This window comes from Culex pipiens, chromosome 3 (genome assembly GCF_016801865.2).
Source record: "Culex pipiens pallens isolate TS chromosome 3, TS_CPP_V2, whole genome shotgun sequence".
Lineage (NCBI taxonomy): Eukaryota > Metazoa > Arthropoda > Insecta > Diptera > Culicidae > Culex > Culex pipiens.
In genome coordinates this window covers 42,992,768-43,020,074 of record NC_068939.1, presented here as the reverse complement: position 1 = coordinate 43,020,074, position 27,307 = coordinate 42,992,768, and the positions used below count along the sequence as shown (strand labels likewise).

Genomic DNA, 27,307 nt, shown 5'->3' with positions numbered 1-27,307 from the left:
TCATTTTCCATTTGATCGTTGATAGAGAACTCAGAACGCCTATCATGAATTCAGTGCTAAGTGATCGCTCAAAAGAGGGCCGGTCGCATGAACGTTACACTCAGTGAGCTCGAATGTATTTAAACCGAGAGATTGCCGATTTTGACTCTCAAAGAGTTACTCTGACTTGACGGCTTGCCTTCTCTCTCTCTGCTGCTCACTGCTCTCTTTAATTTTCATTGCTTACTTGGATGAGATAAACAAAAACAAACCCATCCAGATTTTGCAAATAATATTATTATCAATTATATTATATTATTATAATACACCATATTCTTGATTTACACAACGAAATGGGGGTGTTTAAATCGAGAATCGTTTAAAAAAAGAATGTCCGTGACTTAAATTGAGAATATGACTTAAATTAAGAATCTTTGGGAATTCGTAATTTGTCGGAGAATTTTCAAAATGTATCAATAGTATTTTGTTTAGTTATGATATAAAAACATTTTGCATGGTTTTGGAACACCTGGGATGTTCTAGTCCATCCGGAAATTTTGTGCAACAGGCTAACCAAAGAAACAAGTTGAAACTTCAAAATTTTGTCAACGGATCCTACCCAGACTGCTTCAAGAGTGCGGTAGGCTACAGTGCATTGTTGTAACAACTTATTGGGATGATCTGGGTCATCCAAGGACTCCCTGGAGTTAAGATCTGTGGGTCTACCGCCGTAACAAGCCAGAGGTCGACGGGTTTTTACCCCGGAACATATCCGCATAGCTCCAGTGAGAATGGTAGACTACTTTGCTGATGTGTTGGGATATCCTGGGTCATCCAAGGACTCACTGGAGTTAAGATCTGTGTGTCTACCGCCGTAACAAGCCAGAGGTCGACGGATTTTGGCCCTGGAATATACCCGCATAACTTCAGTGAGTATGGTTGACTACTTTGCTGATCTGTTGGGCTGTCTTGGGTCATCCAAGGACTCCCTGGAGTTAAGATCTATGGGTCTACCACCGTAACAAGCCAGAGGTCGACGGTTTTTGACCCCGGAACATATCCGCATAGCTTCAGTAAGTATGGTAGACTACTTTGCTGATGTGTTGTGATGTCCTGGGTCATCTAAGGACTCCCTGGAGTTAAGATCTGTGGGTCTACCACCGTAACAAGCCAGAGGTCGACAGTTTTTTACCCCGGAACATACCCGCATAGCTTCAGTGAGTATTGTAGACTAATTTGCTGATATGTTGAGATGTTCTGGGTCATCCAAGGACTCTTCTGGAGATATGATAGACCACCAGATCTTAACTCCAAGGAGTCCTTGGATGACCCTGAACATCTCAACATATCAGCAAATTAGTCTACAATACTCACTGAAGCTATGCGGGTATGTTCCGGGGTAAAAAACCGTCGACCTCTGGCTTGTTACAGCGGTAGACCCACAGATCTTAACTTCAGTGAGTCTTTGGATAACCCAGGACATCCCAACTCATCAGAAAAGTAGTCTACAATACTCACTGAAGCTATGCGGATATGTTCCGGGGTCAAAAACCGTCGACCTCTGGCTTGTTACGGTGGTAGACCCTCAGATCTTAACTCTAGTGAGTCCTTGGATGACCCAGGACATCCAAGCTCATCAGAAAAGTAGTCTACAATAATCACTGAAGCTATGCGGATGTGTTCCGGGGTCAAAAACCAACGACCTCTGGCTTGTTACGGCGGTAGACCCACAGATCTTAACTTCAGTGAGTCCTTGGATGACCCAGGACATCCCAACTCATCAGAAAAGTAGTCTACAATACTCACTGAAGCTATGTGGATATGTTCCGGGGTCAAAAACCGTCGACCTCTGGCTTGTTACGGCGGTAGACCCACAGATCTTAACTTTAGTGAGTCCTTGGATGACCCAGGACATCCCAACTCATCAGAAAAGTAGTCAACCATACTCACTGTAGCTATGCGGATATGTTCCGGGGTCAAAATCCGTCGACCTCTGGCTTGTTACGACGGTAGACCCACAAATCTTAACTTCAGGGAGTCCTTGGATTTGTTTTGTAATTTTCCTCGAGGGGGGGAGGAGTCTGACATTTCAAAAAAAAAAACTGTCCACGTGGTTTATGAATAGTCCCTAGGCGCGCGGACAATTTCCAATTCGAGCAAAAAAAATCAAACTCAAAACCGAGCTCAAAATTCAAAAAATCTGCCTTCGATTATCCGCCGGGCACTCGACTAGCAACAGTCAGTGATAGAGAAAAAGAGCTGTCGATTGATAGCTATCATTGCAAAATTGATCGAAATTCCGATCAAATGTCAAACGAACTAGTGATACGCGAATGAATTTCGGGAGAGAGTCAATTGAGCATTTGAGTGACTTTGTGTGGCGCTCATTCATTCGTGTGTGTTTGAGCGAAAGCAGAATGTCTAGGTCAGGCAGACGTAGCGAAAATGAGAGAAGAACTCAATCAACTGTCAGAAAAAATGTCGATCCATCACAACCCCTGCTTGGGACATTTCACGTTAGTTTGAGGTTTTGGAATTTTAAATTTGATTGGTGAAAATGCCATTTAGAATTAATTAAAATTTTAGTATTTATACTTTTTAGCATATTGTCGGATTAGGGGTAAAACAGGTATTTGCCTACTTGATACAAAATTTGACGTAGAGGAAATATACCCATTTTAAGCCTAATAAGCGGTCGTGTTTGAATGGTTCTGGATAATCTGGAGTGTTCCTTAAAATTTACTACAACCAAATACACCAAAGAGTAGAGCAACTTTTTGTGAACATTTCTGTTTATTTTCACTTTTAATAATAGTTATGCTATTTCTATTACAAGCATTTAAAAAAAATATTTCCATAATGCATTCTAATCAGTCGAGTACATTGGGCCACGCCCATTTTCTTATTTTCAGCTTAGTTCTTTTTTTTCCAGCGCTCTTTTTGGTCTGTTTAGTGCTGCCAAAATTAATGAAATTTTAAGCGAACACTCACGAAAAGTAGCATTTATAGAGAAAATTTCCTAGCATCACTGGCTCACTCCAAACGGCGCTGCTGGTGGTGTTGGTGGCCACCCTTTGTTCTTTATTTGTCTTCGGTTTTCTTCAGCCTTCGATTGGAATGGGTCGTCAAAATTCAAACGTCAAAAGACTTGGCGTGTTTGTTTTTTTGATGGCGCTTGCTAATTGTTTACATGTTTCGGGATTACTTTTCAAGTGAGTGACTAGCTAATGTGCAAAAGAATATGTTGCCGGTAGTTGGAAGCAATTTTATACCTTAAGCGCTTTGAAATCGTTAGCGCAAGTGAAAAGATATTGATGGCGACATTCGTTTAGCAGTTAACTGCTCATCTTGCGTGTGGATGTGTGTGCCACCAAAATGATGAGAAATGATCGCGCAAAATAGAAATTATGATCAAAAGTACATTAAATTTGATCTTTTTGGCCAGTAAATGGCAAAAATTTGCGTGCTTACTTGAGGCGGTGCTGTTCCAGGTAAGTTTATAGCCTAAATAGTATTTTTGGAGCTTAAATCGAGCATCAAACTCTTCATATGACGAAGATAGGTGTTTGATTAGAAAGGGTATATTTCCCCTATTGATCACAGGGTAAACTAAATCAATCTTTTTCTTTCAGAAATATTTCAATAAATTATTTTATAAATTAAATTCATAACAACAACATCTTAAACTAACGTGGAATTTCCCATGTATTCCGAATATGTCAAAATTTAGACCAACAAGTACTGTCTTTTTGGCCTACAGGGCAAAATTTAACGGTGTTAAAAGTTTGTTAACGAAAAATCGTAAAACTATGAGAAAAACTGCGATTGGCCAAAAACTTAACAACGATGAGGTGAGAAACGATGAGAAAAAGTCTAACCAATCCTAGATGTTAATGGCACATTTTGAAAGGCTTCAAAAGACCTTTAAATGTAACTAAGATCGTAGGAATTTATAAAGTTTTACGCAAATGCGAACAGTTTTAATTTTTTTATGATTTTTGGATCTCAATCTTCAATGCCCGTTTTACCCGACTTCACTTTGTCGTAGAGGGCTCATATTTGGCATGAGTTCATCTCATGTATAGAAAAAAACAAACGCTGAAAGTTTCATCTAAATCGGAGCACCTCGATACGATCTCTAGAACAAACCGAGCAAATACTGCTGCTAGAGTACCTACCAATGTTGCTCAACACCACGGATTTTGTCAATAGCCGTTATATTTGCAAACTTTACCCTTGTGTAATCAACCGAGATGGTGGTACCCTATCCATAGAAATTGCTTCACATTGCCAATATCTCGGTGCCACGATTGCCACTGCCAAGTTCAGCTTCAGGCAGGAAAGTCCACAACAGACCAGATCACCGCGCCTAATCAATTTGCACCTTTGCATGTATACAATAGTTTTGTACCACTACAATAGACGCCCCTTCGTAGAAGCGTGATGTACTTGCCAGATCAGGGGCGCTCCGCGCCGTACCGGTCAATTTGCGTTCATTATGTCGATCAATACCGAACCCCTGGAACTGGGCAAACGCCGTTGATAATCATAATTGCTTACTCTCGGTAACCTGCAAGGGCTTGGAGTAAGGGTCCGATCCATGGCTGAATCATCACGGAAAGTCTACAAAACTGCAACTTTTGCTAGAGGGGGTTTTACGGCATTCAGAAGTCCCGGAACTTCACCATGAAATGACATAATTAGAATGATTTCAAGTCTCCAGCCAGACCTCTCGCCAACGTCATTGAGCAGCCATCAATCTTCTATTGAGCGCCCGCTGGTTAAGCCACGTGACGAGTACTCGCGGGCTGCTCACTTACCCATTAATCTGTGGCTGGCACGGGAAACCGGGCCACCCTCGATCACACCAAGTCGATAGGCCATTAATACGGATTCGCCCTCCTAGTGGAAACGTTCTTAGTGGCGGCGGCGTAGGTGGCTCGAACGGTATTCAGCGGCGTAACATTTACGAGAGAGCGCAAAAAGGCAAAAGCCTTTCGATATGGGGGTAATAAGCACTTAAATTATTTAAGTACGGCGGGATTTCAAGGTGTACCTAATACTTTAACGCTGGACAGCGCAGCGGCGTTGCACAGTGCAAAGGGTGAGGAAGGTATAAAATCAATTAGTTTGATGCATCGGTGGAGCGCCTGGCCGCAGTCGGTGATTGATTCGATGGTGACCGAGATCCGGTGGACGATAGAGAGGCGCTCTCAAGGAGGATCTATAGTAATGTTTGCTGAAAGGTTGCTAATGAGGAAGAATTTAGCGTAAAAATTTACGTGCAGTAATTAAAACTTTATCGTATTACACATTTGGTAACAGAATATAAATTCCACGGTAAAATGTCAAGGGATTCGACTTGTTCTGTTTCATGAATGCAATTGCATTAGACAATTCTAAAAATAATACGAAACCGAAACTTGAATCCAATGTCCCATTTCGCTTATCTCCTCCCAGTAGTGGCCACCATTTGGCAGGTCGTTTGCCACGACAATGCAATATACGCCGTAAAATGGCACTAAACCTCACTACTGTAAGCCGTAGCCGCCATCCGCCAAGCTTAGATTAGCTGTTTTGTGTCTGTTTTACGTCTGCGTACTCAAGTCCGAGCACTCCAAGAAGGTGCGTAAGTCGGTCGTAATATCCGATGGGTGTTTATGTTATCTCGCGGAGAGATCACTGCACTACTGTGCAGCACGGTGGTTTTAGTACACGGCTTCTTGGCAAAACTGCAGTGTCGGGGTGGGTCGTTAAAACTGGACCTTTAAAGGTGTGGTGAGAGACCCATCTGCCGCATAACTGTGCCTTCGTTTGGGGCCCAGTTCCAGACAGTTTGGAGGCACCTCTGGTCAGTGAGCTTTTGATTTATGGGTTTCTGTGCGCGCGGTGTAATGATCTGATTTGAATAATGTCGGGTGTGTTGTATTGTTCTCGGTGACGAACGTGGACATGAATGACCAACTGCTAGGGGTGCTGAGGGGAATAACTGCGATAATTGTAACCGAGTCAAGGTCGGCTTTTAGTGTGGCACTACTTCAGAGGGGAAATGATGATGTTAGTCTCATAAATGTGGCCGTAAGTATAGCGTTTGAGAACACCGTATTGTACAATGTTTCGGAAGGAGTCTAATGATGATTCCAATCGCTGACGGACGTTTAATTGAAATCAACAGATCTTGATTAAGGTGAAGCCGTTGATCATTCTCGAAGAGAAAAAAATCTCTGTATTGAATGCAACTTAACGATTTTTTGCACCAAAATGAATCAGCATGTGCCGGCTGTTGTCTTCTTGAATCCACTGAAGGAATTTTTGATCTAAGTCACATGTGTTTCAAAATTTATATGAATTTGTGGCACATTCATAGAGCGCCCAATTTCCCGTCCCGGGAAAAAAATTCCCAGGATTTCTCGAAAAAAAATATTTCGAGTGTCTCGAATTTTTTTTTCCAATTTTCCGAGATTTCCCGAAATTCAAGCGAAAGTTAACATTTTCTTAACTTTTTTGAACTATATTAGGGAACTATATAGGGAAAATAGGATTCTATTCATTTTAATTGATCGTTTATATTGAATTAATCACATGGTAAAAAACTCATTTCATGATTTGTTCTAATTGATTTCAAATTCTAAACTGAAAATCGAAGTAATAAATAACTCAAATAAAAGTGAGCAACCAACTCTCCATTGTTGATACATAAAAAAAATGTTGATTTAATAGCGGTAAACGGCAAAAGTGATGAGAATTGGGCAAATGGCTTAGAGTGATTAAAATATGTACACCCAAAACTGGCAGCGCTAGTCCGAGAGAATGATGGTCTCGAGTCGAGAGAATAGTGGTACCATTCACGGACGCAGAGAACACAGCTCGAGATGGGCGATAGAACTATTCTCTCGAGGTTCATTTGCAAAAAAAGTTCATCCGTCAAACAAAAAACCAAAAGTGTCGACAACGGGAATCGAACCAGAGACCTTTGACAAACCAATCCAATGACTTAGCTGCCTCGACCACCACAGCTTGGTGACCATGGAGAAGTCAGAAGTCGATGTATGACACTTGTTGGAGATTTATTGATTCACCTAACGAATGAACTCATTTGTTATGATGGTGTGAGTTGGTACCATTATTCTATCGATTTTGGCACTGAGCCCTCAATAAATTTTGAGAGAACGATTATCTCGATTCTGAATTTTGGGTGTATATTTTCCCTATATCAAAACCTGTCCCAAACTTAAATATTATTACAGATTTAGATTGGAATCTACAAGTAATGACAATGGAAAATTAATTTTAAGTCGATCTTTTCATTTGCCACATCGATCGCTCCGTGACGTTGCAAATTTCGAACCCTTTTTGGTTTCATACAAATCAATAAGTCATGTTTAAGTTATTATAAACATTTCTTATTGTGAATCCAGCTGCGATTGATGATTGGACCAATAAAAAAACGAATAAATAATTAAAATGTTCGACCTATAAGACAAAACGTGTCGTTTTTGTCGCTGAAGAATGTGTCTATTACATTTCTAAAAAGAATAATGGGTGTTATTTCATTTGAATAAAGATATCTAATTCCTCATTTTGATTTTTTTACGTTTTTGTTGACAATGATCAATTTGGATGAAAATTGAATTGGAAGCAATAAATATTTCAAATAATATTGTGCAAGATGAATTAGTTCTAAGGTATAGTTATGAAAAAAATGTAAGAGTGATTGTAAAATGATGTTAATTTATCGTATAATTTATTGATCTTTTTGTGCTAGCAGAGGTCATTTATTCAGCTGAAAACCATGTGACATAATAAAACAATTAAAACATTATGAATAAACAACTTCGTATTGTTTAAAAGATGCCCAAAGAAGCAGCAAATATTTGAAAGAAATATTTGCTTCAAGTAAAAAAAAAAAATACTTGAAGTTAGATTTTCAAGGAAAAATCAAAGAAACTTTACTATTTTGTTTAAATGCTGCAATAAGTATGACTTGCTCTAGAAAAAATAATTGTGAAATTATGTGTTTCAAACACATAATTTCTGAATGATTTTTATTATGTATTAATGTAAATCTTAATAACACTCTCTCGAACTGGTTACAGAAGAGCAGTTCTCTAGGATTTCGGTCATTCGATTTTTTTTGTATTTTTTAATCCGACTGAAACTTTTTTGGTGCCTTCGGTATGCCCAAAGAAGCCATTTTGCATCATTAGTTTGTCCATATAATTTTCCATACAAATTCGGCAGCTGTCCATACAAAAATGATGTATGAAAATTCAAAAATCTGTATCTTTTGAAGGAATTTTTTGATCGATTTGGTGTCTTCGGCAAAGTTGTAGGTATGGATACGGACTACACTGGAAAAAAATAATACACGGTAAAAAAAATTTGGTGATTTTTTTATTTAACTTTTTATCACTAAAACTTGATTTACAAAAAACACTATTTTTAATTTTTTTTATTTTTTGATATGTTTTAGAAGGCATAAAATGCCAACTTTTCAGAAATTTCCAGGTTGTGCAAAAAATCACTGACCGAGTTATGAATTTTTTAATCAATACTGATTTTTTCAAAAAATCGAAATTTTGGTCGTAACAATTTTTCAACTTCATTTTTCGATGTAAAATCAAATTTGCAATCAAAAAGTACTTTACTGAAATTTTGATAAAGTGCACCGTTTTCAAGTTATAGCCATATTTAAGTGACTTTTTTGAAAATAGTCGCAGTTTTTCATTTTTTTAAATTAGTGCACATGTTTGCCCAGTTTTGAAAAAAATATTTTTGAAAAGCTGAGAAAATTCTCTATATTTTGCTTATTTGGACTTTGTTGATACGACCTTTAGTTGCTGAGATATTGCAATGCAAAGGTTTAAAAACAGGAAAATTGATGTTTTCTAAGTTTCACCCAAACAACCCACCATTTTCTATCGTCAATATCTCAGCAACTAATGGTCCGATTTTCAATGTTAATATATGAAACATTTGTGAAATTTTCCGATCTCTTCGAAAAAAATATTTTTGGAATTTTCAAATCAAGACTAACATTTCACAAAGGCCAAACATTCAATATTATGCCCTTTTAAAATGTTTGTCTTGATTTGAAAATTCCAAAAATATTTTTTTCGAAAAGATCGGAAAATTTCACAATTGTTTCATATATTAACATTGAAAATCGGACCATTAGTTGCTGAGATATTGACGATAGAAAATGGTGGGTTGTTTGGGTGAAACTTAGAAAACATCAATTTTCCTGTTTTTAAACCTTTGCATTGCAATATCTCAGCAACTAAAGGTCGTATCAACATAGTCCGAATAAGCAAAATATAGAGAATTTTCTCAGCTTTTCAAAAATATTTTTTTCAAAACTGGGCAAACATGTGCACTAATTAAAAAAAATGAAAAACCGCGACTATTTTCAAAAAAGTCACTTAAATATGGCTATAACTTGAAAACGGTGCACTTTATCAAAATTTTAGTAAAGTACTTTTTGATTGCAAATTTGATTTTACATCGAAAAATGAAGTTGAAAAATTTTTACGACCAAAATTTCGATTTTTTGAAAAAATCAGTATTGATTAAAAAATTCATAACTCGGTCAGTAATTTTTTGCACAACCTGGAAATTTCTGAAAAGTTGGCATTTTATGTCTTCTAAAACATATCAAAAAATAAAAAAAATTAAAAATAGTGTTTTTTTGTAAATCAAGTTTTAGTGATAAAAAGTTAAATAAAAAAATCACCAAATTTTTTTTTACCGTGTATTATTTTTTCCAGTGTAGTCCGTATCCATACCTACAACTTTGCCGAAGACACCAAATCGATCAAAAAATTCCTTCAAAAGATACAGATTTTTGAATTTTCATACATCATTTTTGTATGGACAGCTGCCGAATTTGTATGGAAAATTATATGGACAAACTAATGATGCAAAATGGCTTCTTTGGGCATACCGAAGGCACCAAAAAAGTTTCAGTCGGATTAAAAAATACAAAAATTAAAATTGAAGAAAAAAGACCGATTTCGTAGAGAATTGCTCAGAAGCAAGCTTAAAAGAATTGTTATGATTCTAGATTTGAAAGACTCTTTTACTCCTTGTTCAAATACTTTGATATAAAACTTATTTTAACCATTGAAAACGTTGTCTTGTACAAATTTGTTGCAAAATATATATCAGAATCAAGATCACAAGAATTTACAATAAGTTTAAAATTTCCCGGGAATTCCCGGCAAATTTTTAACCCCGGGAAATTGGACGCTCTACACAATCATTGACATATCTTTTCACTTGCGCTAACGATTTCAAAGCGCCTAAGATATAAAATTGCTTCCAACCACCGGTAACATATGCTTTTGCAAATTAGTTATTCACTCACTTAAAAAATAATCCCGAAACATGTAAATAATAAGCAAGCGCCATCATACATATAAACAAACGCGCCAAGTCTTTTGACGTTTGACTTTTGACGACCCATTCCAATCGAAGGCTGAAGAAAACCGAGCGAGAAGCGAAGGTAAATAAAGAACAAAGGGTGGCCACCAACACCATCAGCAACGCTTGTTGGAGTCCGGGAAACTTTCTCTATAAATGCTCATTTTCGTGAGTGTTCGCTTAAAATTTCATCAATTTTTGCAGCACTAAGCAGACCAAAAAGAGCGCTGGAAGAAAAAAAGAACTAAGCTGAAAATAGGAAAATGGGCGTGGCCCAATGCACTCGACTGATTAGAATGCATTATGGAAATATTTTTTTAAATGCTTGTAAAAGGAATAGAATAACTATAAGTAAAAGTGAAAATAAACAGAAATGTTCACAAAAAGTTGCTCTACTCGTTGGTGTACTTGGTTTTAGTAAGTTTCAAGGAACACTCCATATTATCCAGCATCATTCAAATATGACCGCTTTTTAGGCTTGAAATGGGTGTATTTCCCCTAAAAGGAATTTTGTCAAAATATTGAAAGCGACGCAAAATTTATATCTTCGAACGAAAAATCATGGGAATAATGGAATTTCTCACGTTAAGATTGCAAATTGAAAGATTTTCGCAAACAAAAACTCATTTAAACTTTTGACTTTGAAGTATGACACAGTACAATATATTTCACGATCAACATTATCTAAGCAACAATCAACTTCTGGACGTGTCCAACCTGAGGGGCACCATAGGCCGACCACGGGTTAGCCGAGATGTACTTGGTCGCGGGGACCACTCCCAGGTAGTTGCTGTATCCGTAGCCGTACGACGTCAGTGGCAGACCCCATGGGTTGACCTTGGCAGAGGCAACGTTGACGACCGTCTTTCCCTGAGGGTACCATCCGTTGTAGCTGTTGTACGCTGGCCAAGCAGAGGACAGCTGGTTGATTCCGTATGGGTAGGCATGGTGGTTGTTCCAGGAGTTGAGACCGTTCCAGGAGTTTAGGCCGTTCCAGGAATCTACACCGTAGCTAGTCACTGGCCACGACGTTGGGACATGTCCTGCCTGGGCAGCAACTGCCATGACAGTGACAAATAGGAGGGTGAAGGCCTGTAGAAGTAAATATTAATACAATTTGTTCAAAGTTAGCTGTTGTTGAACTTACGTTCATTGTTTCTTGGTTGGTTGAGCTGTTGACTTGGTAGAAGAGCTGTTGAAGAACTATGCTGACATGAATTTCAAGAAGCCGTTTTATACCATTTTGGTCACCCTCAAATAGCAAGTTTGTTCCAACAAAGTACGAAATTTTAAACTAGGTCAAACCAATCGTCTTCCCGGAAGTGATTGTATAGAATCAAAAGTGAAATTTGATGTGATGACCTTTAGCCAAACGGTACAAATACTGGAGTCAACACGTCGTCTAGTACAGTTCACTCCGGTAGCTCCTTTCTTGACAGTAAATCGAGTTTGTCCGAGACTCAACCAACCGTGAAACAATGAACGTAAGTTCAACAACAGCTAACTTTGAACAAATTGTATCAATATTAATTTCTATAGGCCTTCATCGCTCTGTTCGTCACTATCATGGCAGTTGCTGCGCAGGCAGGACATGCCCCGACGTCGTGGCCAGTGACTAGCTACGGTGTAGATTCCTGGAACGGCTGGAACGGCCTCAACTCCTGGAACAACCTCCAAGCCTACCCATACGGAGTCAACCAGCTGTCCACTGCTTGGCCAGCGTACAACAGCTTCAACGGATGGTACCCCCAGGGAAAGACCGTCATCCAAGCCAACGTGGCCTCTGCCAAGGTCAACCCATGGGGTCTGCCACTGACGACGTACGGCTACGGATACAACAACTACCTGGGAGCGGTCCCCGCGACCAAGTACATCTCGGCTAACCCGTGGTCGACCTACGGTGCTCCCCAAGTCGGACATGTCCAGAAGTTGATTGTTGCCTAAGCGTTGTCAATAAAAGTTCACCGAACGTTCTGTGATATCCAATAACTGTATTCCCAGCACTTCCTGAAGCCACTCCCTGAGCACGCAACTCTCACTTAATCAATTAGCTCGTTCGTCCATCGTCGAGGGTCCGAACTTCATCAGCTGTCGATTGACCATCAGCGTTGTCAGAGCTGCCCCAGAGGCGCCGTCACTCGCACCCGTCCCAGGCCAAAATATTTCCGTCATTAGGGCTATTAAACCTTTGCGTGGTGAACAATAAACTACACCAGAACTCGACTCCAAAAACGTACGATCGCCTGACGCTTGATGCCCGCAAAGACGTCAGCAGAAGGATCGCGAAGATCGGTGACTTTTGATGAACTTGAATTACGGCTGATGTTGTCCACCGAGTCGTCTGAACAGTCGTATAGCAGCAGCAGAGTATCCAACCTTTTGCGCCTCCCCCTCTGGCTAGGAGACTTCAACAACAAATTATTATCGTTTGACGTGACATCGTCTTTCGTGCTCTTTTATGCCACATGAAGCACCTTTTTAGTGCTGATGCTGCTGCTAAAACATGAATGAATTTTGCAGTCTAAAGAGCACAGCTGCAACCGACGAGCGACCGAGTGGACGGTTGATTGATACTGGTGAAGAAATTAGAACTTTAATATTTAATTGAACGGCGTTGTCGTGTGACCTTTGGACGGGAGGCTGCAACAATAAGTTCAATTTGGCCGGGCCTGCAAAATGCAAGCACGGTGTGCCAAAATGTGACGAGGTTCCCACAATTTGTCATAAATCTTTTGGTCGAGAGCGCCATCATGCGATCCAGATTCCCGGCACCAGTTGCAGCGTTGGAGTCGTTAGTTTTTCGAAAAGGTGACTTCCCAAGTAACATTTTAGGTTTTAAGTAGGCCATAAAAGCCTATTGAGGCCGTATCAGGGTTTTCAGAACCATGATAAAACCTATAAGTTTAAAAATGTTACTAGGGTTGTTTAGGATATTGCTTGCATTCGGTTTGATTTAGCAAGGAAATTTTTTTTCCAAGTTTTCAGGAATCATTTGTGAAAAAATAAAAATGCAAATATAAATTTAAATGGAGTTCTAAAAAGATTCTTAAATTGTGCCTTAAATCCCGATTATATTAAGTAAAACAATAAAACAATAATAAATATTTAATAAGCGTAATGACATATTGATAATCAAAAAAAGCAAAGCAATTCACTTTAACGACCCCCTGGTCTTTTGTGGTCTCTGTTGCAAGTTTCTGCTCATTTCTAGGCGTCCGAAGGTTAAGTGTGGTGAGTCACCCAAAACCTCTTTTACGCAAATGAACCGACGTTTTACTTCCCCATCCGATAGAAGACCAGGAGGATAAGGCGGGAATCGAACCCGCGCCCCATAGCAACTTAGGGATCGGCAGCCAAAGCCGCTAACCACCGCGCCACGAGGCACGAGGATATTGATAGTCATGATTACTAAATTGTTTTTAAATTAATAAAATAAGGTTCGCTGTTTACCTTAACAGAAAATCTCTTCACTGACAGTTTTTTCTTAGGAGATCTTATTCAATATTAAATTTTTAAAAGGTCCTATCTGCATTAGAAACCCAGGTCTTATAGGTTGTTTTGAAAATTTACTCTAAATGTAAACAAATTTGTTTAGCCAATTAAAACTGATTTCAAAATTTTCTTGGTTCTTAATATTAACCTTGAGCTGTGATATTTAGATTTTTATGGTTGTTTTATTGTAAATAAGCTTTCGATTCAAATAAATAAGATTCAAATCTTTAAAACTAATTATCCTGATATTTAAAGCCCAATTTGTAAACCAAATTTAACAATAATTCAATTGTTATAATCACAAGATAGGTCTAAATGGTAATAATAATCTTAATTAAGTTTTCTCGAATTCCGACAACAGTTTAGCAGTGCAAAAATTTTTTATCATCCCTAATCTATCAGTGAGAGAAAGAGCCATTTTGGTGACGAATGATTAGTTCTTAAACATTAAAATTATGTTTAAGCATTTACAAATTTATTTTAAGGATTTGATTTACCAGAAGGATTTTTATTATTATTATTTGTACCGAAAACGTCCAGAAAAAAATAATTTCAATCATTTTTTCAGAATTTTGTAAAATTAAGTATTTCTGGAGCTTTTTGTGAAAAGGTCCAATAAACCAAATTTCCAGTTTTGGCATTTTTGTTGTTTTTGAAACCGCCTTGAGTATCAAAAAACACCCAAAAAGCAAAAACTGAAAATTTGGTTTATTGGACCTTTTCAAAAAAAAACCTCCAGATTTGGAATATTCTCTATGAAATCGTAGAGATTTCATGCATTTCAGAGAATAATTGGGTGTTTTATAAAATTATTTTTCCACAATAAATCGATTTATCAAATTCTTTTTATATATATATATGTTTAAGAGAACACAGATCTCAAATTTTGAGCCGTATAAGAGTGTAGACAAAAACTTAGCTGCAATTATGATTTATTGAATTTTATTGATTTAATTTATGGAAAAAAGTAATTTGAGTCAAATATTTTTTTCAGTTTTCAATGTAAAATTATACATGAAATTGGAAAGTATTTTACAGATTTTATAGCGACTTAAAGTTTGATTTTAACTGAAAAAAAGGTATTTCGATGTTTAAAAATAGGGTCCTGGGTTTTAAATACATTCCTAAAATTATTTTTTTCGATAGGTTGAGAAAAAATGATTCTGGTTGCTGAAAAACAGCGAACAAGGAAAAAGATAAATAAAGCTTTTTAACTCTCATCCAAACAGCCTTTTTTTTCCAAACAGCCTTTTACTTTCTAGTACTAATAACTCAGAAACCAATGGTCATATTTATAATGTTTTAAATTTGTGATTTAACATTTGTGAAATTTTCTGTTCTCTTCTATAAATAATATTTATAAAATTTGGGAATCAACTTTAACATTTCAAAATGACGTAATATTAAATATATGATCTTTTGAAATGTTAGGCTCCTGAACAACTTTCTACGATTGGTTAGGTTAGAAGTCTGCGCCGTATTTCAATTTTATATGAAAAATCTTTCTTTTTCACATCATGTTTTTTTTTTAATTTCTAATCTCATCGAATCGAACACAAGCGCAACCAGTCCGAAGAAAGCATTCTAGTTAGATCACGCGACATGTTCTTTCTTGTGAATTGTTTTTGGCAACACATTAAAAATCAAAATTATTCGCTCTACAGCATTGCCTTGGCGTTCTCGATTGCGAGATTCCTACTCGAAACTAGGTATTCGAAGGCTTGATTGTTAAGGCAGCTGCAAACTTCATTTTACACTTAAGCTTCCATGCACCCCGGGATTCGAACTGATGACCTTTGGATTGTGAGTCCAACTGCCTAACTGCCTGAGCCAACGACCAAACCTTTTTAGGTTAGTCCGGGGCCAACATTTACTTCTCGTCCGACGGAAGGCGTGATCAGACAAATCTCGTCTCGAAAAATGCCACCGGGACCGTCTGGGATCGAACTCAGACCGACTGGGTGAAAGGCAATCAGGCTTACTCGTACACCACGGTTCGACACATTACCTCTAGTCAAAAATTAATTTATCTTCTAAATTGTTGATCAAAAACCAATCTAAAACTTCACACAACAATGGACAGAACAGTTTAAAAATCGGCGTTGATTTTTGGCAAGCAGAAATGTTTAAAAAAAATCGTGTTGCCAAAAAAGGGATGGCACTGTATCAATGATTGTAGTACCTACTTCCAAGCCTTCCCGAGTTGCGTTACACTCATTAAAGCGGCCAGGCCTACTGCAGTGCGTTGATGGTAGAGAGGATTCTGTGAACGGAAAACATTTCACAGAATCTACAGGGGAGGAAGGATGCATGGACATACCGTACTAAATGATCCGAAAAAGATTTTCCTGCCAAATTGAGAAAAATGTCTCAAAATTTCCCGAATAAAACGTACTCAAAATTGGTCCAAAATACAAACATTGTATTTTTTTAACAAGATCAAGATAGCAACCAAATTACGGAAAAGTATCAGAGAATTTTCCACGAAATTTTCTCAATTTTAACGCTTTTGGGTTAGATTGAAGATTAAATAATCTCCGCGGCGTTTGATACGGTATGTCCACGCAACGCCCCCAAGAATGTCGAAACTTTTCTTCCTTCAAAAATAGTGCTTTTATGCATTTGGTCTTGAAAGTACTTTACCCCGTCTATTCATAAGCTGCAGTGAATTAATTCTTCACGAACATGGTGGAAAGCTTTGGCATCTATAAACACAATTCGCTATGCCATCGCTAATTTGTGCACACTATCCATAGATCAATGTCATTCATCGCCTGCTGCGAAAAAACGAACCGATAGTCGATGGACGCACGGCGTGTTTTCTGAGCAACCTTAAGTAAAAAAAATAGTCATTGCTACTTTCAAAAGTATCTTATAGGAAATTTTCTCAGCTTTCCAATGCTTTTAAGAGCGAAATGTTTCATCGGGAAATTTCTGAGATATCTATATTTTAAGTTTTTTGTTTTAAAATCCTTAATCATTTATTGGAAACTTTTAAATAACAGTCCAGGAAACTTGTCAAATGATGTGTTTCATGTGTCATTTACTCATCAAAAAGTGCAAAATAAGCAAAATAATAAAATTTTGTTTTAACCGAATTTTTGAATATGTGAGATTTATTCAGAAATTAAAATCATAAAACCGAATTAAAATATTATTTTTACTAGAATAAATATATTATTACATAATTGTTGTGTACAAATAACACAGGTCTATTATGATTCAGCTTGGAATCAGCTGATACAACCAAAATTTTTACAGGTTTGAGATTGATAGGGTATTACAAGATTTTTATAAATAAATAACATATTTCCTTAATCAAACATTAACCAGTTGCATGAATACAAAACATGTTTAATACTCGAAATTGAACTGCAAACTACTGTTGCAAGCTTTAAGAAATAAATTTTCCATTAGTATGAAATGATTGTTTTAGTTTTTTTGTACTAAATGATCAAGGAAAAAGCAATATTTTAGAAGTTTATAAGACTCTCATCTTTAACCTCATCTTTTTAAAAAAATGTTTCATTTCTTGATTCTTGTTCAAATCGTTTGGAAAGACTTTTTTTGTTTTTTTTTAAATAATAAAAATATTGTTCAAACAAAAAAAAAGTTTGTGACGGTGTTTTCAGCATTCTGAATTGGAAGACTCGAGTTTTATTGCTACTTTTAAGTGCATTTTCAACAGTAAACATTTTATAAAATTTTATATTTATTTTATTCTCATGAAAATATGACTTTTGAAGCTTGCAACAGTAATATGTAGTACATTTCGATTTTAAATCATATTTGTATTTATGTTTCTGGTTAATGAAAATATCAAACTTATTCATTAAAATTCAATAATACTATTAACAATCACAAACCTGCCAAAGTTTTGGTTGAACAAGCTAAATCAGAGCAGACTCGTGATATTTGTACACAAAAAATATATGTAATAATCTAATAAAAATATATTTTTACATTGTTTTATGATTTAAATTTCTGAATAAATTCCATATATTAAAAAAATGGTTAAAACTTCATTTTCAAAATGTTTAGCGATTTGCAACCTTCTACAAAGTTGTTTCTTGTCTTATTTTGCACATTTTGATGAGTAAATGACACCTGAAACACATCATTTCATAAGTTTTCTGAACAGTTAGTATAACATTTCCAATAAATAATAAAGAAATTTTAAACCAAAAAACTTAAAATAGAGATATCTCAGAAATTTCCCGATGAAACATTTCGCTCATAGCAGCATTGGAAAGCTGAGAAAATTTCCTATAAGACACATTTGAAAGTAGCGATGACTATTTTTTCTTGATAAGGTTGTTCTAGAAAACACGCCGTGGGACGCTGTTAAGTCATTGACTATCATTTAGCACATATTCTAGCGGATAGTTGATGTTACTGCACGCCGACTATCGGACATTAGTGCAAATATTTTACGATGCAATTATATTTTATCACACGGAAATCTTCTTCAAAGATGTTTTTGATGGAGAATGAAATTACTACTTATCTCATAAATTTGTTGACAAAAGTATTTTTCAAAATAAATTAGAAATTTAAAAAAGCTTTGTTTAAGTATTTAACTTAGTTTTATATAAAATATAAAGGAAAATATAAAAAAATCTAAAAAGAAGATTTTACATGGGAAAATAGTAGAATTCATACTTTTCGTGTGATTACATCTCCTAATGTGTCACCAACAGGCCGCCCGGAGGATCTGCAACAATGTTGCAACTCTGTTATATAAATAAATCGACATTCAAACGCCACCCAAGAATACAAACCGTAGCTAATCTCTTGTTCGGCAGCGGTGAACTATAGTAAATATTTGCGGTTTCAGAAGTACATCAATCGGCGAATCGACGGATACTACCCAGTGGATGTTTAAAGGGAAGATTCACTTTATACCTGTGAGTGTGAACGTGCACGTGTAGATTCGCGGTCGGAAGGCTTGATTTATGGCCAAATCTTGAAGGTAATCTCGCTCGCTTAGTAAGCTATGCTGTGATGATGATTAATTTCGATGGTCGCCTGCGACTAAGTCTACTGCTACTAATGTGGCGACGGGGAGGGAGTGCGTGATGTTTATGCTGATCGTCATCCTAGCTAGGAGTCACATTCTAAGGTTAATCGGGGGTGGAACGACTTGAGGTGCGGGGAGTACACTCCGGCAGAGGATACGTCCCATTGATTGGGTTGACTTGAAAGTGGAACGACGAACCCCACGCAGCGCAGTTTCGCGTGAGATTTTGATTGATTGCAGCCGTTAAATTGATTGTGGTGGTGGTCGATGGAACTGCAACATTGTTGCGTCTAATTAGTGGTTGGGATAATGGGAAAGAATTCACGTGCGTTTTAATGAAACTGTGCGCTTCGAGAAGGTTTTATATTATTAGCGGAAATTTTCCGTGTGAAGGTCTGGTTTAGTTGTACAGAAAAAAATAAATTTATAGAACATAGTAAAAGAGTCAACAAAAAAACATGGCAATTTTGTTCAATTTGTGTCATTGTAACCATTTTGGGTGGTAATTTTGTTCATTTCGGTCGTTACTGTCGTTTTGGTCATTTTGGTCATTTTGGTCATTTTTGGTCATTTTTGGGCGTTTTGGCCGTTTTGGCCATTTTGGTCATTTTGGTCGTTTTGATCATTTTGGTCTTTTCTGTCGTTTTGGTCGTTTTGATCGTTTTGGTCGTTTTGATCATTCTGGTCATTTTGGTCTTTTATGTCGTTTTGGTCATTTTGGTAGTTTTGATCGTTTTGGTCGTTTTGGTCATTTTGGTCATTTTAGTCATTTTGGTCATTTTGGTCATTTAGGTCATTTTAGTCATTTTGGTCATTTTGGTCATTTTGGTCATTATGTCCATTTTGGTCATTTTGGTCATTTTGGTCATTTCGGTCACTTTGGTCATTTTCGTCATTTTGTCATTTTAGTCATTTTGATCGTTTTGATCGTTTTTGTAGTTTTGGTCATTTTGGTCATTTTGGTCATTTTGGTCATTTAGATTATTTTGGCTTTTGGTCATTTTGGTCATTTGGGTCGTTTTGATCATTTTGGTCTTTTCTGTCGTTTTGGTCATTTCGGTAGTTTTGATAGTTTTGGTCGTTTTTGTCATTTTGGTCATTCCAGTCATTTTGGTCATTTTGGTCATTTTAGTCATTTTGGTCATTTTGGTCATTTCAGTCATTTAGGTTATTTTGGCTTTTGGTCATTTTCGTCATTTTGGTCATTTAGGTCATTTTGGTCATTTTGGTCATTTTGGTCATTTTTGGTCATTTTTGGTCATTCTGGCCATTTTGTCATTCTGGCCATTTTGTCATTTTGGTCATTTTGGTCATTTTGGTCATTTTGGTCATTTTTGGGCGTTTTGGCCGTTTTGGCCATTTTGGTTATTTTGGTCGTTTTGATCATTTTGGTCTTTTCTGTCGTTTTGGTCATTTTGGTCGTTTTGATCGTTTTGGTCGTTTTGATCATTCTGGTCATTTTGGTCTTTTATGTCGTTTTGGTCATTTTGGTAGTTTTGATCGTTTTGGTCGTTTTGGTCATTTTGGTCATTTTAATCATTTTGGTCGTTTTGGTCATTTAGGTCATTTTAGTCATTTTGGTCATTTTCGTCATTTTGGTCATTCTGTCCATTTTGGTCATTTTGGTCATTTTGGTCATTTCGGTCACTTTGGCCATATTGTTAATTGTCGTCATTTTGTCATTTTAGTCATTTTGATCGTTTTGATCGTTTTTGTAGTTTTGGTCATTTTGGTCATTTTTCTCATTTTGGTCATTTTTGTCATTTTTGTCATTTTGGTCATTTTGGTCATTTTGGTCATTTTGGTCATTTTGGTCATTTTGGTTATTTTTGTTATTTTGGTCATTTTTGTCATTTTGGTCATTTTGGTCATTTTGATCATTTTGGCCGTTTCTGTCGTTTTGGTAATTTTGGTCATTTTGGTCATTTTGGTCATTTTGGTCATTTTGGTCATTTTGATCATTTTTGGTCATTTTGATCTTTTTTGGTCATTTTGGCCATTTTTGGTCATTTTGGTCATTTTGTTCATTTTGGTAATTTTGGTCATTTTGGTCATTTGTTTCTCTTTGATCAATTTGGTCGTTTCTGCCGTTTCTGTCATTTTGATCATTTAGTTTTGGTTTTGGTCGTTTTAATCATTTTGGTCATTTTGGTCATTTCATTCATTTTAGTCATTTTGGTTATTTCGGTCACTTTGGCCATATTGGTCATTTTCGTCGTTTTGTCCATTTTGGTCATTTTGGTAATTTTGGCCATTTTGGCCATTTTGGTCGTTTTGGTCATTTTGGTAATTTTGGTAATTTTGGTAATTTTGGTAATTTTGGTAATTTTTATAATTTTGGTAATTTTGGTAATTTTGGTAATTTTGGTAATTTTGGTAATTTTGGTAATTTTGGTAATTTTGGTAATTTTGGTAATTTTGGTCATTTCGGTTATTTTGGTCATTTTGGTAATTTTGGTCATTTTGGTCATTTTGGTCATTTTGGTCATTTTGGTCATTTTGGTCATTTTGATCATTTTTGGTCATTTTGGTATTTTTTGTCATTTTGGCCATTTGGGCCATTTGGGTCATTTTGGTAATTTTGGTAATTTTGGTAATTTTGGTAATTTTGGTAATTTTTATAATTTTGGTAATTTTGGTAATTTTGGTAATTTTGGTAATTTTGGTAATTTTGGTAATTTTGGTAATTTTGGTAATTTTGGTCATTTCGGTTATTTTGGTCATTTTGGTAATTTTGGTCATTTTGGTCATTTTGGTCATTTTGGTCATTTTGATCATTTTTGGTCATTTTGATCTTTTTTGGTCATTTTGGCCATTTTTGGTCATTTTGGTCATTTTGTTCATTTTGGTAATTTTGGTCATTTTGGTCATTTGTTTCTCTTTGATCAATTTGGTCGTTTCTGCCGTTTCTGTCATTTTGATCATTTAGTTTTGGTTTTGGTCGTTTTAATCATTTTGGTCATTTTGGTCATTTCATTCATTTTAGTCATTTTGGTTATTTCGGTCACTTTGGCCATATTGGTCATTTTCGTCGTTTTGTCCATTTTGGTCATTTTGGTAATTTTGGTAATTTTGGCCATTTTGGCCATTTTGGTCGTTTTGGTCATTTTGGTAATTTTGGTAATTTTGGTAATTTTGGTAATTTTGGTAATTTTGGTAATTTTGGTAATTTTGGTAATTTTGGTAATTTTGGTAATTTTGGTAATTTTGGTAATTTTGGTAATTTTGGTCATTTTGGTCATTTTGGTCATTTTGGTAATTTTGGTCATTTTGGTCATTTTGGTCATTTTGGTCATTTTGGTCGTTTTGGTCATTTTGGTCATTTTGGTCATTTTGGTCATTTTGGTCATTTTGGTCATTTTGGTCATTTTGGTCATTTTGATCATTTTGACCATTTTGGTCATTTTTGGTCATTTTGGTCGTTTGGGTTCTTTTGATCATTTTGGTCGTTTTGGTCATTTTGGCCATTTTGGTCATTTCGGTCATTTTGGCCATTTTGGTCGTTTTGGTCATTTTGGTCATTTTGGTCATTTTGGTAATTTGGTCATTTTGGTCATTTTGGTCATTTTGGCCATTTTGGTCATTTTGGTCATTTTGGTCATTTTGGTCATTTTGGTCATTTTGGTCGTTTTTGTCATTTTTGTCATTTTTGTCATTTTGGTCATTTTGGTCTTTTGGTCATTTTGGTCATTTAATTCATTTTAGTCATTTTGGTCATTTTGGTCATTTTGGTCATTTTGGTCATTTTGGTCATTTTGGTCCTTTTTGACTATTTAGTCATTTTTGTGATTTTAGTAATTTTTGTCAATTTGGTCAATTTGGTCATTTTGATCATTTTATTCATTTTAGTCATTTTGGTCATTTTGGTCATTTTGGTCCTTTTTGACATTTTGGTCATTTTGGTCATTTTTGTCAATTTGGTCATTTTGATCATTTTATTCATTTTAGTCATTTTGGTCATTTTGGTAATTTTGGTAATTTTGGTAATTTTGGTAATTTTGGTAATTTTGGTAATTTTGGTAGTTTTGGTAATTTTGGTAATTTTGGTAATTTTGGTAATTTTGGTAATTTTGGTAATTTTGGTAATTTTGGTAATTTTGGTAATTTTGGTAATTTTGGTAATTTTGGTAATTTTGGTAATTTTGGTAATTTTGGTAATTTTGGTGATTTTGGTAATTTTGGTAATTTTGGTAATTTTGGTAATTTTGGTAATTTTGGTAATTTTGGTAATTTTGGTAATTTTGGTAATTTTTGTAATTTTTGTAATTTTGGTAATTTTGGTAATTTTGGTAATTTTGGTAATTTTGGTAATTTTGGTAATTTTGGTAATTTTGGTAATTTTGGTAATTTTGGTAATTTTGGTAATTCTGGTAATTTTGGTATTATGGTAATTTTGGTTATTTTGGTAATTTTGGTAATTTTGATAATTTAGGTCATTTTCGTCTTTTTGTCCATTTTGGTCATTTTCGTCATTTGGATCATTTTTGTCATTTTAGTCATTATGGTAATTTTGGTCGTTTTGGTCAGTTTTTGTCATTTCGGTTACTTTGGTCTTTTTGATCGTTTTGGTCATTTCGATTACTTTGGTCATTTTAGTCGTTTTGGACATTTTGGTCATTACGATCACTTTGGTCGTTTTGGTAATTTTGGTTATTTTGGTTATTTGGTCATTCCGGCCATTTCGGTCATTTCGGTCAATTTGGTAATTTTTGTAGTTATAGTTGTTTTGTCCTTTTTGTCGATTTTGACGTGATTGTGCAAGTTTGTCGCTCATCGCTGTTTGTCGCTTTGGTAAAATTCGTTTCAATGCATGAATTTGAATAAACAAAAACTAGAACACACAATGAAAACAAAAACAAACACGTACGTGTGTCAAACGCGTACTGACTTAAATTCTTTTGGCCAGTTGTCGCATCTGTAGTAATTTTCAGTGTGTTCCAAAATAGCATGATCAGATCTAAACGTCTTTTATAGTTTTGGGTGACAATAATGGACTGATTGTTTTCCAATTTATGTTGAATATCTCAGGATTGATACACAATTTTGGTTATTTGTGAAGGTCAAAGGCATTGAAAGCTGTACAAAATGGCGTCCTTTACTAAATTTGGGTTAAAATCGACATGCGACAAAGAAGATTTGATAGTTTTGTTCTAACTTGCAACTCTTACTCAAGTTATGATCACATAATTTATATTGACATACACAGCAAAAAATTATGTAAATTTGGAAGGTTTAATTTTAGAAGGTTTAATATTAGCTATTTTATGATGTAATTTTACAATAATTCAGATAGAAAAAGTGACATTACGCCAGAATAGTGGTAAAATTACACATAAAAGATGTACCATGTTTTTTTTCTGTGTACAAATCAGATAAAATACTAGTATTAATAAAAACCTTGACGAAGACAGGGTAAGATCTTCAAAGTCTTGCTGCTCTCGTGACGTGGTGACGGTACCCTCGAATGACACTATGTTAGATCACGCAGAACGTCAGCCTATCCATAGCCATAGTGTGCAAACTTGGAGCGCAGCTAACAGTTTGCCTGAAGAGCACGTGCGTGCCAAACCATCAACAAGTGCGCGGCATTGACGGCGGTGCCGCAAACCTCCCATTTCGAGTCATTTTCGCACGGTGGGAGGTTTCTCGCGTTTCACCGCAGTCTCCGATGCAGTTTAGATCCGACGCGGGTACAATATGATCAATTCTAACAGTGATGTCACTTTGTTCCACTTATGGGGACCTGCTGTTACATCCGCGTACGGACGGTGAATGTTGATGGCATCAACTAATTGTCTTTACTTAAACTTGGGCTGAATGTCGAAGGTTCTAACCAGTGAATCACCACTAATCGATGGAACCTTCGAGCGTTAGAATTCCACCTATTGGAACGATACTCCCCGGTAGAACTACATATATGAGATGTTGACACCATCGTCATCGACCTCAACGATCGGCAGCGATATGCTGAGTCTTGCCCCTTTCGATGACACCAAGCAATAATATTTGGCTAAGCCACTCTAGCGCGCGCGAGACCTCCACGGCCAGTCGAGCCGAACGCTGCCACGGCGGTGACGTTCCGCGTGGGGACCTTTTTGATTCCCGGCGTAACCATATTGGCCTTTGAACGGTTCAACGGGTTTGCAACACGGTCCGGTTGGTCGGATGGCATCTACTAATGGCAGCACCGCCGCCGCCGATCATAACCGTGGTCTCGGAGAGCGCGCAGAAGCAGAACAATCGTCACCGAGTTCAGCATCTCCCAGGGCAGCAGCAGCAGCAGATTATTATGAAATGCTACGCGAGAAGCGAGAGTATGTTGCAACAAGTCCTTCTCCGTCCAGATGTGCCCAGAAGGGGGGTTACCGTGCGCGGTTATCGACGACGAAGATGAGAGAGGTCAACTTGCGGGGTGAAGAAAGGTGCCTAGCACAGAAACGTGATTCGGCGAAATTAGGGGTATTGGCGCGAGCGCGCGCAGGTCGTTGGCAGGTTCGTTGAAGATGGACCACGTTTTTGGGTCAGGTTTGTCGTTGGAGGAATGGCATCTAGAGGGAAAAGGGCTTTGCGGCGTTTGAGGCGATGTGGTCTAAGTAGCGCGATGGCATAATCTTAAAATGGACTGTGATGCTGGGAATCGGTTAGAAAATGAAACGTTTGGGATTGGTGGGAGTTCTATTTCTTAACTTAAAAGTTTGATATTGCAAAATATTTGGATCGATCGTTGGATGATTTGATCTGAGTTACATTTCATAGTCCAAACCAATTTCAGATTTCAAATTTTAAGACCACGTAGTTTATGCACGATCTCCAAGGAAATAGTATTGATTTCGTGATTTGATAAGTCAAACTAAGATTTTGGTTAGGAAGAAATAATTGAGTTTGGCATGTATTTTGGAATTTTCAACAAAACAATTTATTAGAATGCTTTTGTTGATTAAATTAAAATAAATAAAATTTCTCTATTCTAAAAATTAATTACACATAAATTAAACAATTTGAATAGTTAGTATATCTGAGAAGGGTAGTAATACCGCGGCTCTGGCTTGCATCCACAGCTATTAATCCTATTGCTTACACTGCTAGCTGTGATAGTTGTATTAGCATTGGCCACCAATTTTCCCGCAGCTTCCTGCAGTGCTTCATGAATGGTCGTAAACTGAATGCAGCACCGCTGAAGCTGCTGAAACAAAGACTGCACGATATTCCCAGACGGTCCATACTCTCTGGCTACGTTATCCACACATCTGATCGTTTTTGGATCAATCAGTTCCACATTACCAAACTGCGTGTACAGTTTGTCCAGGCTGATTTTACGTTTATCAGTTTCATCCAGATAGCCACCCCGGATCGTCCCAGTGAAGAACAGTTTCGCGGCCTCGTCCTCCCGTCCAAAGTCACCTCGACTGAACTCCACCAGAGCGCACTGTGGCGTATTAGCGATGAGATAGTCATCGATCTTGAGCTGTATCAGCGACTCCTTCGCCAGCGGAATGAACTTCTTCTCCAGCCGGATCAACGTTCCGTAGTGACGCAGATAGCACCGGAACGCCTCGTACGCGCGCCCGTTGACATCCTCGGCCGTATTCGCCAGCTGCTGCTGGACACACTGGGCCGTGTGGTGTCGGTAGTCACGGTCGCAGCAGCCGGCCGGTTGGAAGAACTGCCTCAGTACGGATTCCTTGATTCCGGTGGTGTCGTCCCAAGCGACCAGATCGTTCAGAACACATCGGGTGAGTCGCGGGTCGATGGACTTGCCCAGTTCCGGGCTGGCCAGGAAGCGCTGGATGCAGGTTTCGTCCAGCTGGTAGTAGTCGGCACAATTCCGGGTGGCGTCTTCGAAGCTCTTGTACGTGTCGATGTGGCCGGAACTGGCTGCGATGCAGGTCGCGAGAAGAATTAGCAGGTGCTCCATGGTGGTAGAACTAGATGAAAGTGGCAAAGTGAAGTCTGCTTTTTATAGTGAACTACATTTGTTTATTTTTTCTCGTAAAAATGTTTTGCCCAATTGTGATTACGCAGTATCACGTTCAGTCCAAACGCATCGTGGAATATCTGCTGATGTTTTGATAAAATGAACAAACCAGAAGCGACGCTACCGTTTTATAACAAAACGTGCGCACCTCAATTGCGCCATCCAGTTGTACTAACCCGGAAAACTGTACAACGTTCTTTCATTCAGAGGTAGATAAATGGTAAGGTAATTATTATCACAAAACATTGATAAACAATTATTTAAATTAATATTCATGCATCCGTTTGTCAAAAGAAGGCATTTAGCAGCCTTAGTTTGTCCATACAAGTCCTCTTAAAGTGCTTCAAAAGACATTTCGAATGCATCTAAGAAAGTTGGAATTGATGAAGTTTTACGGAAATGCGAGCAATTCTAAGTTT

At 37.0% G+C, this 27,307-nt stretch overlaps 3 protein-coding genes across 3 annotated transcripts in view; 1 reads left to right on the top strand and 2 right to left on the bottom strand.

Annotated features, from left to right (window-relative positions):
* Positions 1-24,408, bottom strand: part of LOC120412383 (2-acylglycerol O-acyltransferase 2-like) — a 92,718-nt gene extending 68,310 nt beyond the window's left edge. Inside the window, exon 1 of the mRNA XM_052710570.1 lies at positions 24,398-24,408. The gene's annotated coding sequence lies outside the window, so the exon portion shown is untranslated. The remainder of the gene's footprint in view (positions 1-24,397) is intronic.
* On the top strand, positions 11,577-12,355 carry LOC128093508 (uncharacterized). Its single transcript, XM_052710572.1, has 2 exons — positions 11,577-11,885; positions 11,941-12,355. The coding sequence occupies exons 1-2, from the start codon at positions 11,880-11,882 to the stop codon at positions 12,343-12,345; spliced, it is 411 nt and encodes a 136-aa protein (XP_052566532.1). The 5' UTR covers positions 11,577-11,879; the 3' UTR covers positions 12,346-12,355.
* A 1,511-nt stretch (positions 24,409-25,919) lies between the features above and the next one.
* On the bottom strand, positions 25,920-26,828 carry LOC120412433 (uncharacterized). The gene has a single exon (XM_039572892.1). It carries the CDS (start codon positions 26,826-26,828, stop codon positions 25,920-25,922), a length of 909 nt encoding a protein of 302 aa, XP_039428826.1.
* Between the last annotated feature and the right edge of the window lie 479 nt (positions 26,829-27,307).

Bases quoted from the DNA above. Each gene is read 5' to 3' on its own strand.
- LOC120412433 (XM_039572892.1), bottom strand. From the start codon at position 26,828: ATGGAGCACCTGCTAATTCTTCTCGCGACCTGCATCGCAGCCAGTTCC.